The sequence below is a fragment of the Balaenoptera physalus genome, assembly GCF_965194825.1.
Source record: "Balaenoptera physalus genome assembly, chromosome: 19".
Taxonomy (NCBI): Eukaryota; Metazoa; Chordata; class Mammalia; order Artiodactyla; family Balaenopteridae; genus Balaenoptera; species Balaenoptera physalus.
In genome coordinates, this window is record NC_138900.1 from 1,347,788 (window position 1) to 1,360,388 (window position 12,601).

General features: G+C 45.3%; 1 protein-coding gene across 11 annotated transcripts in view; it reads left to right on the top strand.

The window, feature by feature from the left end:
* Nucleotides 1-12,601, top strand: part of LOC309648147 (zinc finger protein 550-like) — a 142,108-nt gene that overhangs the window by 91,436 nt on the left and 38,071 nt on the right. For 10 of the 11 annotated variants that reach the window (XR_014256495.1, XR_014256496.1, XR_014256497.1 and 7 more), the window contains exons 4-5: nucleotides 7,680-7,891; nucleotides 10,760-10,798. Coding sequence is in view for 3 of the 11 variants with exons in the window: in XM_082436440.1 (XP_082292566.1) it covers nucleotides 7,680-7,891; nucleotides 10,760-10,798 (251 nt within the window). In the remaining 8 variants the exon portion in view is untranslated. Of the gene's footprint in view, nucleotides 1-6,977; nucleotides 7,892-10,759; nucleotides 10,799-12,601 lie in introns of those variants that run through there. The other variant, XM_082436438.1, reaches the window with a different exon arrangement.

Here is a 12,601-nt window from a genome sequence, read left to right on the forward strand (position 1 = left end):
TGTGAAGTTGTTTTTTTGTTTTTACAGAGTAAAGTGCCAGGGATTTTAACAGGTGAGTCTAGATGTATACATGCAGGTCTAGTGTTTGTGTGGGTTTCACAGTTGCCACCATGGACTTACTCCCTTGTGCTGGCATTGGATATGAGTACTTGAAATTTGTCCTGAGATTTTTTTTTTTTTTCCCCTTTGAGGCTAGTTTTCAAGCTACACAAGATAATCAGTATTAACTGAAATAATGTGAAAAAATGTGCCGTACAGGGGCTTCCCTGGTGGTGCAGTGGTTAAGAATCCGCCTGCCAATGCAGGGGACACAGGTTCAAGCCCTGGTCCAGCAGGATCCCACATGACGCAGAGTGACTAAGCCTGTGCACCACATCTACTGAGCCTGTGCTGTAGAGCCCGAGAGCCACAACTACTGAGCCCGCGTGCCTAGAGCCTGTGCTCTGCAACAAGAGAAACCACCGCAATGAGAAGCCCGCGCACCGCAACGAAGAGTAGCCCCCGCTCGCCACAACTAGAGAAAGCCCACACGCAGCAACGAAGACCCAATGCAGCCAAAAAGAAATTTTAAAAAAAAATGTGCTGTACAGAAAAATATAAAATGATCATTTTCCTCACTCGGGGCCTTCTTCAGAGCCCTTTTTTTTTTTTTTTTTGGCTGCACTGGGTGTTCATTTCAACGTGCAGCCTTCTCTAGTTGTGGCGTGTGGACTTAGTTGCCCCGCTGAATGTGGGCTCTTAGTTCCCCCACCAGGGATCAAACCTGCATCCCCTGTATTGGAAGGCAGATTCTTAGCCACTGGACCACCAGGAAAGTCCCTTCAGAGCCTTTTTTTTTTTTTTGGCTGCGTTGGGTCTTCGTTGCTGCGCGTGGGTTTTCTCTAATTGTGGCACATGGGCTCAGTAGTTGTGGCTCGTGGCTCTAGAACACAGGCTCAGTAGTTGTGGCACACGGGCTTAGCTGCTCCTTGGCGTGTGGGATCTTCCCAGACCAGGGCTCAAACCTGTGTCCCCTGCATTGGCAGGCGGATTCTTAACCACTGCGACACCAGGGAAGCCCGTCATTTGTTTTGAATCTCAAAATTTCCCAGATTTGAGTCCATGGGAGTTCCCTTATGCTGGTTTGTCCCATTTTCATGTCACCATCACATTTTGTGCACTTAGCTCTGATATAAAAGATATTACAGTTTCATCCTGCAAATTTCCTTTCTCTGCCAGGAATCAGTCTTTTCTCTAAGGAGATTTTCTTCTTAGTTGAGAAAGATATTGAGAAATCAAGAACTGGGTCTTGGATGTGCTCAAGGACATAGGTGAACCGTTGCTTCCGGGTCTTCTTTGACTACACTGCATTTAGGTTCACAAACACTACCCATGCCATGGCAAGATCCAAGCCATTAACTAAAGTTCGGGAAGTGTTTTAAACTTTTTCAATGTAAAGTTTATTTGAGGGGAATACACGAACATCAACTGTACAATTTGATGACTGATAAACGCATTTATCCATGAAAAAACTTCCCAATCTAGGTATAGAACAATTCTATGATGACGAAAAATGCCCACTTGCCTGATTCCGTGAGTCTCTGAGAGTCATTCACTTTCTGATTTTTTTCAATGTTGTTGTTTTTGCCTATTCTTTCATCGGCATCTAAATTTAGCCTGTACTGGGGAATTCCCTGGCAGTCCAGTGGTTAGGACTGGGTGCTTTCACTGCCAAGGTTCAATCCCTGGTCGGGGAACTAAGATCCCACAAGTTCTGCAGAGTGGAAAAAAAGAAAAAAATTTAGCCTGTACTAGTTTTATGAAATAGAAGTATTTTATTGGAAATGTTAAATATATTTATCAGTTTTAATTAAGGTTTTATTGATACTTTTCCTGGGTTTTTAAATTAATTACCCAGGCATAACAAAATTATGCATACCATCTAGTCAGTTCATGGCTGTCCTTGTGTACACATACTTTGGTCTCCTTATTCAGGAACATGGTTTGCACCTTCATCTTACAGCGTTAGGCATCTCTTCCTGTGGGCCTTGCACTAAAGGATTCTATTTTGGGTTTTCCTCACAGCCTCCCCATGAAGCAGGTGCCTGACAGGCATCATTTTCCATAAGAGGACATCGAGGCTCAGGGAGATAAATGTACTTGCTGAAAGGCAGGGAACTGATGAGCAGCTGAACCAAGCTGGAGACCCAGTTTGGCTGTATGTGGTGTTTGTGCTGTATAACCACAAAGCTATGTCACATGGCTCCAGAATGGGCCAAGATCTGGCACGATGGTGACCATGATGATGATGGTGATGGTGATGACAATGACGTTGATGATGGAAGCTGGGATTGTAACCATCAACAGACCCATTCATTAGGGAGCACCAGGTGCTGCCCTATGCACTTTTCATACATAAACCAATAAACCCTCCTACAGCCCTGAGCAGTAGCTACAACATTATCCTATTTTACCAAGGAGGAAATTGACACACAAACAGCTCATTGACTAGCACAGGGTCACACAGCGCATAAGCAGTGAAGCTGGAATTTGACGCATCATTCGGCCTCCAGAACTGGACTCTTGGGTGCTACACAAAGGAGGAAAGGACATGCAGCAGGAAGGGGAAAGTAGAGGTGAGGGGGCAGTGGGATAGGGAGAATTTAATGGGATAACAGAGGGAGCCTATGGGGGGGGGGATGATTTGGTGATTCCCAGATGTTAGCAGTTCATGAACCACTAAAAAAATTTTTTTAACTAGAAAGCTCACACAGATTTGGTAAAAAAAAAAAAAAAAAGGACATTTCACACCCACGTTTCAAAAAATAAAGGACTTTTACTGGGAAAGAAGGCAGAGGATAGCATCTCACAATGGAGGGGCATCTTCTAATGTAAGTTGAGCTTAATGAGAGACTTACTGCATTAACTGTATTTTCCTGACTTTGAGAGCACAGGGGTGTCAGAATTAAATGTGTGGTAATCGACAGTGCCTGGAACAGGCCTGACATGTGCTCAGTGTCAGTGGACATTAGTGATGGCCATTGATACCAGTGCTTTCAATTTAAATGGATGTACCTTTTATTTAACTTAAGTAGATTTATTCCAAGAGGGAAACATGCATTACTCTGGTAAATTGGAAAACCAGTTTGATTGGCTACAAATGGAGACTTGCCCTCAAAACACAAAAATGAAATTGAAATAATGAAATCAAGTCCCAGGGAGCTCATGCTGCCTTCTAAAGCCTGTGAGTATAAAATTGTTCTCTCATAAAAAAGGGAAATTATTCACAGTCAGAGGAGTATCAACAACCAAGCACGAATGGAGACTTCCTTTTGAAAACCTTAAGGCAGAAAAAAGGGAAAACGTTCGTCTTCTCAGTGTGTCCATCATGGCATGTGAAGAGGGTAATTATAATCCAGGCAAACAATCAGAAATATAATACATGTTAGCAGAAAGAAAACAAAAATCCAGTTGACCGTGCGTCCACTGCCGGGGGCCCGGGTTCGATCCCTGGTCAGGGAGCTAAGATCCCCAACCCACACTGTGCGGCCACAACAAACATACAAACAAACAAAATCCAATTGAATAGTAACATACAAGGATAAGTAGACGATGTTAAAATAGCTTTTACAAATATCCTACATTTGTTCTTGGAAGTCTACAAAAGAAAGGTCTTGATAAAGGTAATCCATGTACCTCAGTCTGAGTAATCAACATTTTATTTTATTTTTTCATATTTATATATTTATTTAAGTCCCCACACACAGTTCTTTATGTCAGAGAAAACAAATGCAGTAGAAAAGATGACTTAGGAAAAATGCTCTTTGTTTTTGGTTAAGGGTAAGGATTATTTAAAAACACAAAGGTGGGACTTCCCTGGTGGCACAGTGGTTAAGAATCCACCTGCCAATGCAGGGGACACAGGTTCGATCCCCGGGAAGATACTACATGCCGCGGAGCAACTAAGCCTGTGTGCCACAAGTACTGAGCCTGCACTCTAGAGCCCGGTAGCCACAACTACTCAGCCCTCATGCCTCCAGTCCGTGCTCCGCAACAAAAGAAGCCACCGCAATGAGAAGCCTGCGCGCCACAAGAAGAGTAGCCCCTGCTCTCCACAGCTAGAAATAGCCCCCGCACAGCAACGAAGACCCAATGCAGCCAAAAATAAATTAATTTATAAAAATAAATAAAAAGAAATTAAAGAAATAAAAACACAAAGGTCATTAACCAAAGAAAATAAATTAATTGAAGCTTAATCAAAATTAAAACTTTATGTTTCAAGAGATAGTTAAGAAAGTGAAAACTCAAGTCACAACCTAGAAAAAGATATTTGTAAGATCTCTGAAAAATGACTGTGATTCTCAATATGTAAATGGTTCTTATAACAATAACGAAAAATAACGCAATTCAAAATATTCGCAAAACTTCTGAAGGCATGTGTCACCAAAGAAGTATAAATGGTAAATAAGAAAATGAAAATATGCTTCTCCTTATTACTCAGCATTGTAAACACATTTTAAAGCCACAGTGAGGGACTACTACATACTCATTGGAATGACTAAAATTCAAGCACTGACAATTTCAAATTAATGAAGAGATGAAACAGCTACAACTCATATATTTCTTGAGGGAATACAAATTGATAAATAACTTCAGAAAATACTGTTGTACTCTCTTGTAATGCTATACATACACATATCATACGACACGGTAATCTCAATTGTAGGATATCCTTAAGAAAAATTAAGTCTTATGACTCAGGAATACTTCGGTGGAAATATTCACAGTAACAGCGGCTTTATTCATAAAAGCCAAAAAACAATATAACGTTTGTGATTTTACTTTTTTTTCCCCCCGTCATGTGTTAAAATATCTAAACTAGTACCAAGACAGAGTGGCTCATGCTATGACTCAAATCTGAATGTTGAAACTTACTTCAATTTCTATTTCTTGCAAATATCTGGCTCTTTCAGGAGAAGAAACCTAAGGCCAGCCAATCAGAATATGCCTGGTCAGCTTTAGTTTTTCACGACCTTGTTCCAAAACTTCCCTGTGCCCCACATAAAGAAAATTAACCTTGCTATGACCAATCAGCTATTGCCTAGTATGAATTCCTTGTTCTCAAGTATTTTTGTCTATGTAATCTGTGCATTCTGAATAGTTCTTCAGAGCTCCTCTATTTTCTAGACTGGATGCTTTCTAGTTCATGAGTCACTACGTAAAAGCAAACTATATCCCAAAATTAAAGTCTGTGAAATTTTAACAGATGTATTAAGTTTTTTTTCATAATTGTATAGGTTTGCATGGTCTGAATTTTTAAAACTTATTTATTTTTGGCTGTTTGGGTCTTCATTGCTGCACACGGGCTTTTCTCTAGTTGCGGCGAGCAGGAGCTACTCTTCGTTATGGTGCTCAGGCTTCTCATTGCGGTGGCTTCTCTTGTTGCGGAGCACGGGCTCTAGGCGCGTGGGCTTCAGTAGTTGTGGCACGTGGGCTCAGTAGTTGTGGCTCCCGGGCTCTAGAGAGCAGGCTCAGTAGTTGTGGCGCACGGGCTTAGTTGCTCTGTGGCATTGAATTTTTTTAATTCAATTTTACATTCAAATCTTGAAATCTTTCTTTGCTTCTTTTTTTTTCATGCTTTTGGCAGGTATAGCAGTGCTACTTAGAGATATCTGACATGTTTTCTTATTGATACACTGGTTTATGTAGTGCATGTATCAATAGAAAGTATTTTTTGCACAAAGGGGCAGAGGTTTAAAGTAACTGCATAATGCTAAACACTTCTGCAAAGTAATTTTAATAGATACCCAATGGCTGTTTGTGATATTTACTAATTTCTTTAGTTTTACCAACATTTGGTAATGTCATACTTCCTTAGGCTCATCAGTCTGATTGGTTTCATTTTCATTTTCCTAATGGAAAATAAGACTATTTTTTAAAAAATGTTGTTTGCTTTCATAATTCTAATCTGAAGTGGCATAGAAGAATTTTGCCTTCTCAGGTTTTAAATCTTTCATTTGTAGTACTTATCGAATTTATTATTTATATATTAAATCTTTAATAATTTATAGATGTCTCAATATCTTCCTAAGTGTTTTCTTGTCATTTCAATTTTTACGTTTTTTTAAAGAAGTCTGCTATTATCATATAGTTTGTGTATATGCTGTGATAATTTTTATATTTGCTTTGAGAAGTCCTGCAAGGCATGCCAAATTAATAGTGTTGTGAAATGTGAAATAAAAAGGAGTCACTTCTGTCAAGGGATTTTTTTTTAAATTATATATTTATTTATTTATGGCTGCATTGGGTCTTCGTTGCTGCGCGCGGGCTTTCTCTAGTTGCGGCGAGCGGAGGCTACTCTTCGTTGTGGTGCACAGGCTTCTCATTGCGGTGGCTTCTCTTGTTGTGGAGCATGGGCTCTAGGTGCGCGGGCTTCAGTAGTTGTGGCACGTGGGCTTCAGTAGTTGTGGCTCCCGGGCTCTAGAGCGCAGTCTCAGTAGTTGTGGCGCACGGGTTTAGTTGCTCAGCGTCATGTGGGATCTTCCCGGACCAGGACTCGAACCCGCGTCCCCTGCATTGGCAGGTGGATTCTTAATCACTGCGCCACAAGGGAAGTCCCCTGTCAAGAGATTTTTTTTTTTTTAACATGGAGCTGGGAGGCTATTAATTAGTGGACCTCCTGCACTTCCCCATCTTGTGAAACCATGAACTATTGATCTGGGCGAACCTGCAAATATTCCAAGGATTCTGCCAGAACACCTGCAACTTGTCACACTAATGGACTATTACTTCCCTGTAGTGATAGCCTTAGCACTCAGTCCTGTTGGCCGAGACTAGCTTCTGCCTCCAACTCCAATTAAAATCCTTTGTAATGCAAACCTCTCTTTGTCTTTAAAAGCTCCTTACTTTTATTCCCTAGCCCACCCCCGCGCCCCACCCCCACCCATCCCCAACACCCCCACCCCCACCCCCGTGAAAAATTGTCTTCCACGAAACCGGTCCCCGGTGCCAAAAGTGTTGGGGGCCGATGTCCTAGCCCGACATCTTTTTTGTTGCTACTTAAATGTGTGCCCCGAATTGCAATTCTTTGATCCCAAGGTAACGCGTTGTGCTTGTTTATTGCCTCAGGTTAATTTAGATTGACAGTATCCACTATACAGTTATGTTTTCTAATTTCATGTATTTTTTTTAGCCAATAATCAACATACTTTATTGCACATAATTCCCTTTTTTATTCCAAAATCTTATTAACTTGGTTTTTCCTATTTGAAAATACTTCCAAGGTTTTCATAAAAAACAAAAACAACAAATAAGGACTCTGGCTACTCTCAGTCTTTACACAACTGGAATGCTTTTTTTCTAATCTTGTATCAACTTTTATGTTGAGAAATGAGAGTTAAATAAGAATTTTAAAAAGATTATACATACAGGGTTTGATGGGTCTGCTTTGATGTGTTGTTCTTCCCGCACGGACTTGGCCCATTAGTGTCCCGGAGTTTGGGGGAGGGTCTCCTCCGCACCCGACTCGGTGGACCGAGGGGAACTACATTATCCAGGAGACTGTGTGCGGACCGGCCTTGTTCTCCACACCAGTGAAGGCCCCGAACAGGGGCTCTTCCAGGATTGTGAACTAGGAGTGGGCGGGACTTCCAGCTCTTTCCTGATGGAGGTCGTTTGGCTGCTTTTGCTGCCGTCTGCAGGACCCGGGGCTCAGGATCACTCCGTGGAGCCGAGCTTAGAGAAACTGGAAAGAGCCCGAGGGGCGCCGTCGACACTGCCCAGGAGTGAGCGGGTTGCGGAACCCGCTTCCGGGATTTTCGGCCTAGGTCTCCGCCATTATCCTGCGCGTCTCCTGCCACCACCGCGCCAACGGGGTCCTATGTCAACCAACGCGGTGCAGGACCCGGCCCAGGTGATTCTTCCGCCCCACCCCCCCCGCCCACACCCCCCCCGATCCTGACCCAAATCCTCAAGCCCCCAGGGAGGGTCTCCTGCTCAGGGCACTGGGGTTCAGTCCCCTGCTTCCAGAACTTTAGGTGTGCGTGTGTGGTGGTCCCATTTCTGACAGGCTGTGTGACGCAGTGTGGAGCGTGTTAAAGGCTGTGGGCTTGGCCCGTGCAAAGCCTTGGAGGTGCTCAAGAGCCGGGAGCATTTGGGAAACCTGGGGTTCGAGTCATTTCTGCAGGGAACAGAGAATTTAGGGAGGAGTCAACAGTCTGGGCCAACTGTCAGCATTCTGGGAGCTGTGGAGGGTTGTGAATAAATCAGGAACACGGTCTGAGTTAGAGTTTTAAAGTATTCCAAAGGCTGCTCAGGGGAGAACAGACTGGAACAGACTGGGTTCTGAGGGTGGAGGCAGGGAGACCTGGGAGAGCCCAGTGCATTCCACTCTAGAGAGTAAGGTGGCTTCTGGACCAGAGTGGTGCCTATGGAAGTTGTTAACCTGAAACAAATAGACTGCTGGCTATTTCTCTTGCAAAGATGGTTCCTCCCCACTCCGTCCCTGTCCTCCCCCCCCATCCTCCCCACCCACCATCATTAGGGAATTGCAATTGGGGTGTGCAGCCATGCTGAGCTATCACTTTTATGGAGATTAAAGAGGGAAGTTAGAAGGGCTGTAGCCACCAAAGAGTCCATGGTTTTTTGTTTTTAAAGAGTACATGGCTTCTCATTGGCTGAGTCCTTTCCAGGAAAGAAGGAGTCTTCATCCTTTTGGATTCCGTTATTGTTTCAGGTTAGTGAGGGCTGACCCCTTCTGGTGTGCCAACTCTAATTGAGGTTTCTGTTTACTAATTTTTTTACGAAGGAATATAAGTAATAAGATTCTCAATAATTCTTAAAGATAATTGGCAGGATTTCCTGGTGCAGTGAATGTGGCTCTGACCTAAGGACAGAGTAAAGGACAATAAACACTTTCTTTTGGCTGAGCATCTGGAAGACGAGACCAGCAACTGATGTGAGAAGTCAGTTTTAGGGGAGAGATTAAAAGTTGGATTCGGGACATGCTGCTTCTGAGATTCCAAAGTTGAGGTAACATAGGGGCTGGTGGAATCTGTAGTCTGGAATTGAAGGAGGAGGTCTGTGGCTCACTGATGTCCATGTGGTTACAGACTAAGTCCTGGACTCCAGCCAAGTCAGAATCTCAAATTTAGGAGGGAAAGTTTGGTCACTTTTTTGGGAAAGGGGACCTGAGATGAAAGAAGAGAGACCTGGGGCTGGCGGGCAAGGCAGAGTAGGTGAGACTTTCTGAGGATACCTGAAGATGGGAGGGTCCTGTGGTTCCAGAGCTTTCTGGGGAAGCAAAAGTATAAGGAGTAAGGAGTCTTGCCTGGGATGGAGATGGAGAAGGAGGTGTGAGGGTGTGTAGATTCACTCCTCTGAACACTTAGCCAACTGTGCATTCATTTTTGAGCCAGCGAAAAGTGGGTAATGTTGACCAGTCATTGAAGCCCAGGCCCAGTCAAGGGCAAAGGTGCCTCAGCTCTCCCAGGAAACTACAAAGTTAAAAAGGTATAGATTTAACAAGTTAATCTTGTGTAAGCAAATAATAACTGCTTAATATGTCTGTGTATAATAATAATAATTAATAAATACATATATATATAAAATTTAGTTTTTGCCTTGGGCTCTTTGCATAGACCTCTGAACCCCTTGGAATTTCCTGGGGGTTAGGACTTTTTTTCACAACTAGCCCCTTTTGTCACACAGGAGTTTATTACGATGAGGTGACTTAGGGCAGGGCCCCTAGGTAGACTCAGGATGGGCTGGTCACCAGAAAAACCAAGCAATTAGAAGTTTATACACTCCCCCACCCCCCCAACCCTGGGGCCTCCCAAGGATCAGAAGGAAACTAGAGATTAGGTATAAAAACTGCTGAAGAATGAATTTCAAGGTTCCTTCAGATTGGTGAACACATTGAAATTGTGGAAGTGCGGGGAGGGTGGCATGTACTGAAAGGGCCTGGAAACACCCTGGTACCCTCCAGCACCCCACCCCCCCAGACCTAGATATCTCTTCCATTGGGCTGTTCCTAAGTTGTATCCATTATAATAAACCAGAAAAATAAGAAAACTGTTTTCCTAACTTTTGTGGGTCCTTTTAGCAAATTATCATAACTTAGGAAAGGTTCATGGGAAATCCTGAATTTGTAGTCAAGTAGAACAGAAGTACCGTTAACCTGGGAACCAGATATTGGTACTGGCCTCTCTAAAGAGGGCAGTCTTGTGGGACTGAGTCCTTAAACTTTCAAATTCTGTCCCTAACCTCAGGTAGTGTCAGAATATGATTAAATGTCGGTCACCCAGTTGATATCACAGAATCAGATCATTGGTGGTGGAAGAGACATCATATATTTGGTGTCAGATAGGGAATCACAGAAATCTCAAGGTATTGATTAAAAGTCACATTTATATAATGACTTGAAAGACATGTAGGAAATACCCAGTTTTCAACAACATTTACAGAAATGTTAATCCTGTGTTCTGTAATAGCTCAGTCTTAGCATCAGATATGCACTAATGCATTTGATGTCTACACTAACATCATGAGATAGGCACCATAAATGTTGCCATTTTACGCATAAAGACACTGAGTCTCAGGGAGGTTGAGTCTTTTTGTTCAGGACCATAGAGTTGTCAAGTTATAGCTCTGAAGACTGAGGATCCGAGGTCAGAGGTCAGCCTGAGATCACTCATCTCCAGGAAGAGGAAGGGAGGAAACAGTTCAGCCTTTACATCCACACCATGATCACCTTTATCTCAGATACTCCCTCTTTTCACAGGTTCCCATGGTAGCAGCAGCATTTATGGTCCCTGGACAGGTAAGTGGAAGAAACCCCAGTACCTACCCAGACGTCATCCCTACCCCTGGTCCTGACTCACAGATATAGGAGACAGTGTTGTCCTGGGATTGTGGGCCCTTAGGTCTGGGCCCTGGCATCATCTCAGGCAGAGGACCATTAATCAAAGCCAGAAGTAGTACGGAGGTGTTCCCATGTGTCCAGTGGAGAAGGTCAAGTGATGACGTGTCCTTGGGCACAGCCTGGAGATGAGACTGAGAGGGGAGTGTTCAGGGAACTGCAGGACCCATGACGTGGGCTGATAAAGACTGAGGGCATGAGTCATTCCTGGGATGGCAGCCTGAGGAGCTGGGTCTCTCCTGAGGGGGCGGGTCCATGCCACGTTGGCCGCAGAGGAGGGAAGTGATCTGACGCTGGGTCTGAAGAGGCTGCTCTGCCTGCCAAGAGGAGGAAGACTGGGGATGAGGGTGGAGCCGGGGGCCCAGTGGAGGGCACAGTCCTGGTAAATGTCGATTGTGACTGGATCCTGGCAATGGCTCTGTAGCAGGAGAGGAGGCGAGTCTCTCATTCTCGTTTGTGGTAGAGCTGATTTTCTGCTGTACAGGATGAGAGAGAGTAGTCTGGCATGACCCCAGGATGTTTGCCTCTAGGTGACGGTGACGGTGGGGACTCCATGTCTGAGACGGGAAGTCAGAAGTAGGAGTAATGGACAGAAGGACTGTCCAGAGTTCCATGTCCCCATGCTGAGTCTGAGATATTGCTGGGGTGTCTTGCCGGAGGTGTCAAGTGGGCCACTGGAAACACACACCTGGAGTTCAGGGAGGGTGGGGTTCAGAACTGAAGATACCCCTGAGCAGGTGGATGGCATGTGGACCAGGTCAGATTCCAGGCCCTCAGGTCATGTGTGGGTGCCATGAAATTTGTCGGGTGGGGAGGGTGTTCTCCGTGGACTGGCTTACCTCCCTGGGCACAGGGACAGGGGTGGCTGTCATCACTAAGATGGATGAGGCAGTGCAGTGACCATGAGTGTGTGGGGGGTGGGAGTGGCCTCGGGGGAGGTCCTGGTCATGGCACAGGATTCGAAGGGGTGGATAAGGTATGGATTGAGAGGCAAAGCAGGAATGGAGGTGAGATGACAGGGAGGTAAGGCCTGGGGCATTGTTTCCCCTCCACAGGCTCAGAGTCTTGTGATGACTGCGGTTGGAGCCTGAAGAGAGTGAGACTGGACGACAGACCAGCTGAGGGCAGATGACCGCAGCTGGGACAGGGTCTTGGGCTGGGGGGCTGGGCGGCTGGGCTTGGAATGAGAGGAGCAGAGAGAGGAAGGGGTGAGTGGTGTGGGGTCAGCACGTGGGACGCTGTGGAGGACGAGGGCTCTGGGCATCTGACCCTGCACAAGGTCTGGGTGCTGATGTGGGAACATGGATCAAGGCCAGGTTGGGGGACAGAAAGCAGTGCTGGGACCGCCTGTAGCAGCGGGTCCCACAGAGGCCTGGGGAAGCACCGCGTGCTGAGTGGCACGTGGGGAACACGGTGAGGTGCTAAAGGCCTGAGGCCGAGGTGGTGGCCTGGGGTGGGGTGGGTGTCACGGTCGGGCACGTGAGGGAGCTGTGACCCTGCAGGGCTGGGCAATGGAGAGGGAGCGTGTGTGAGCACGGACTCAGGTCCTTTGTCCCCAGGCTTTACTCCAGGGGGCTGAGCACAAGTGTCATCTTATGTGGGGTGGTCTGTGTGACCTCAGGAGAGTCGACTCTGAGGAGAGTGGCTGGGGGTCTGTGTGGCAACCACAGAGCGTCTGTGAGACTGCTTGTCTCCCTCTCTGTT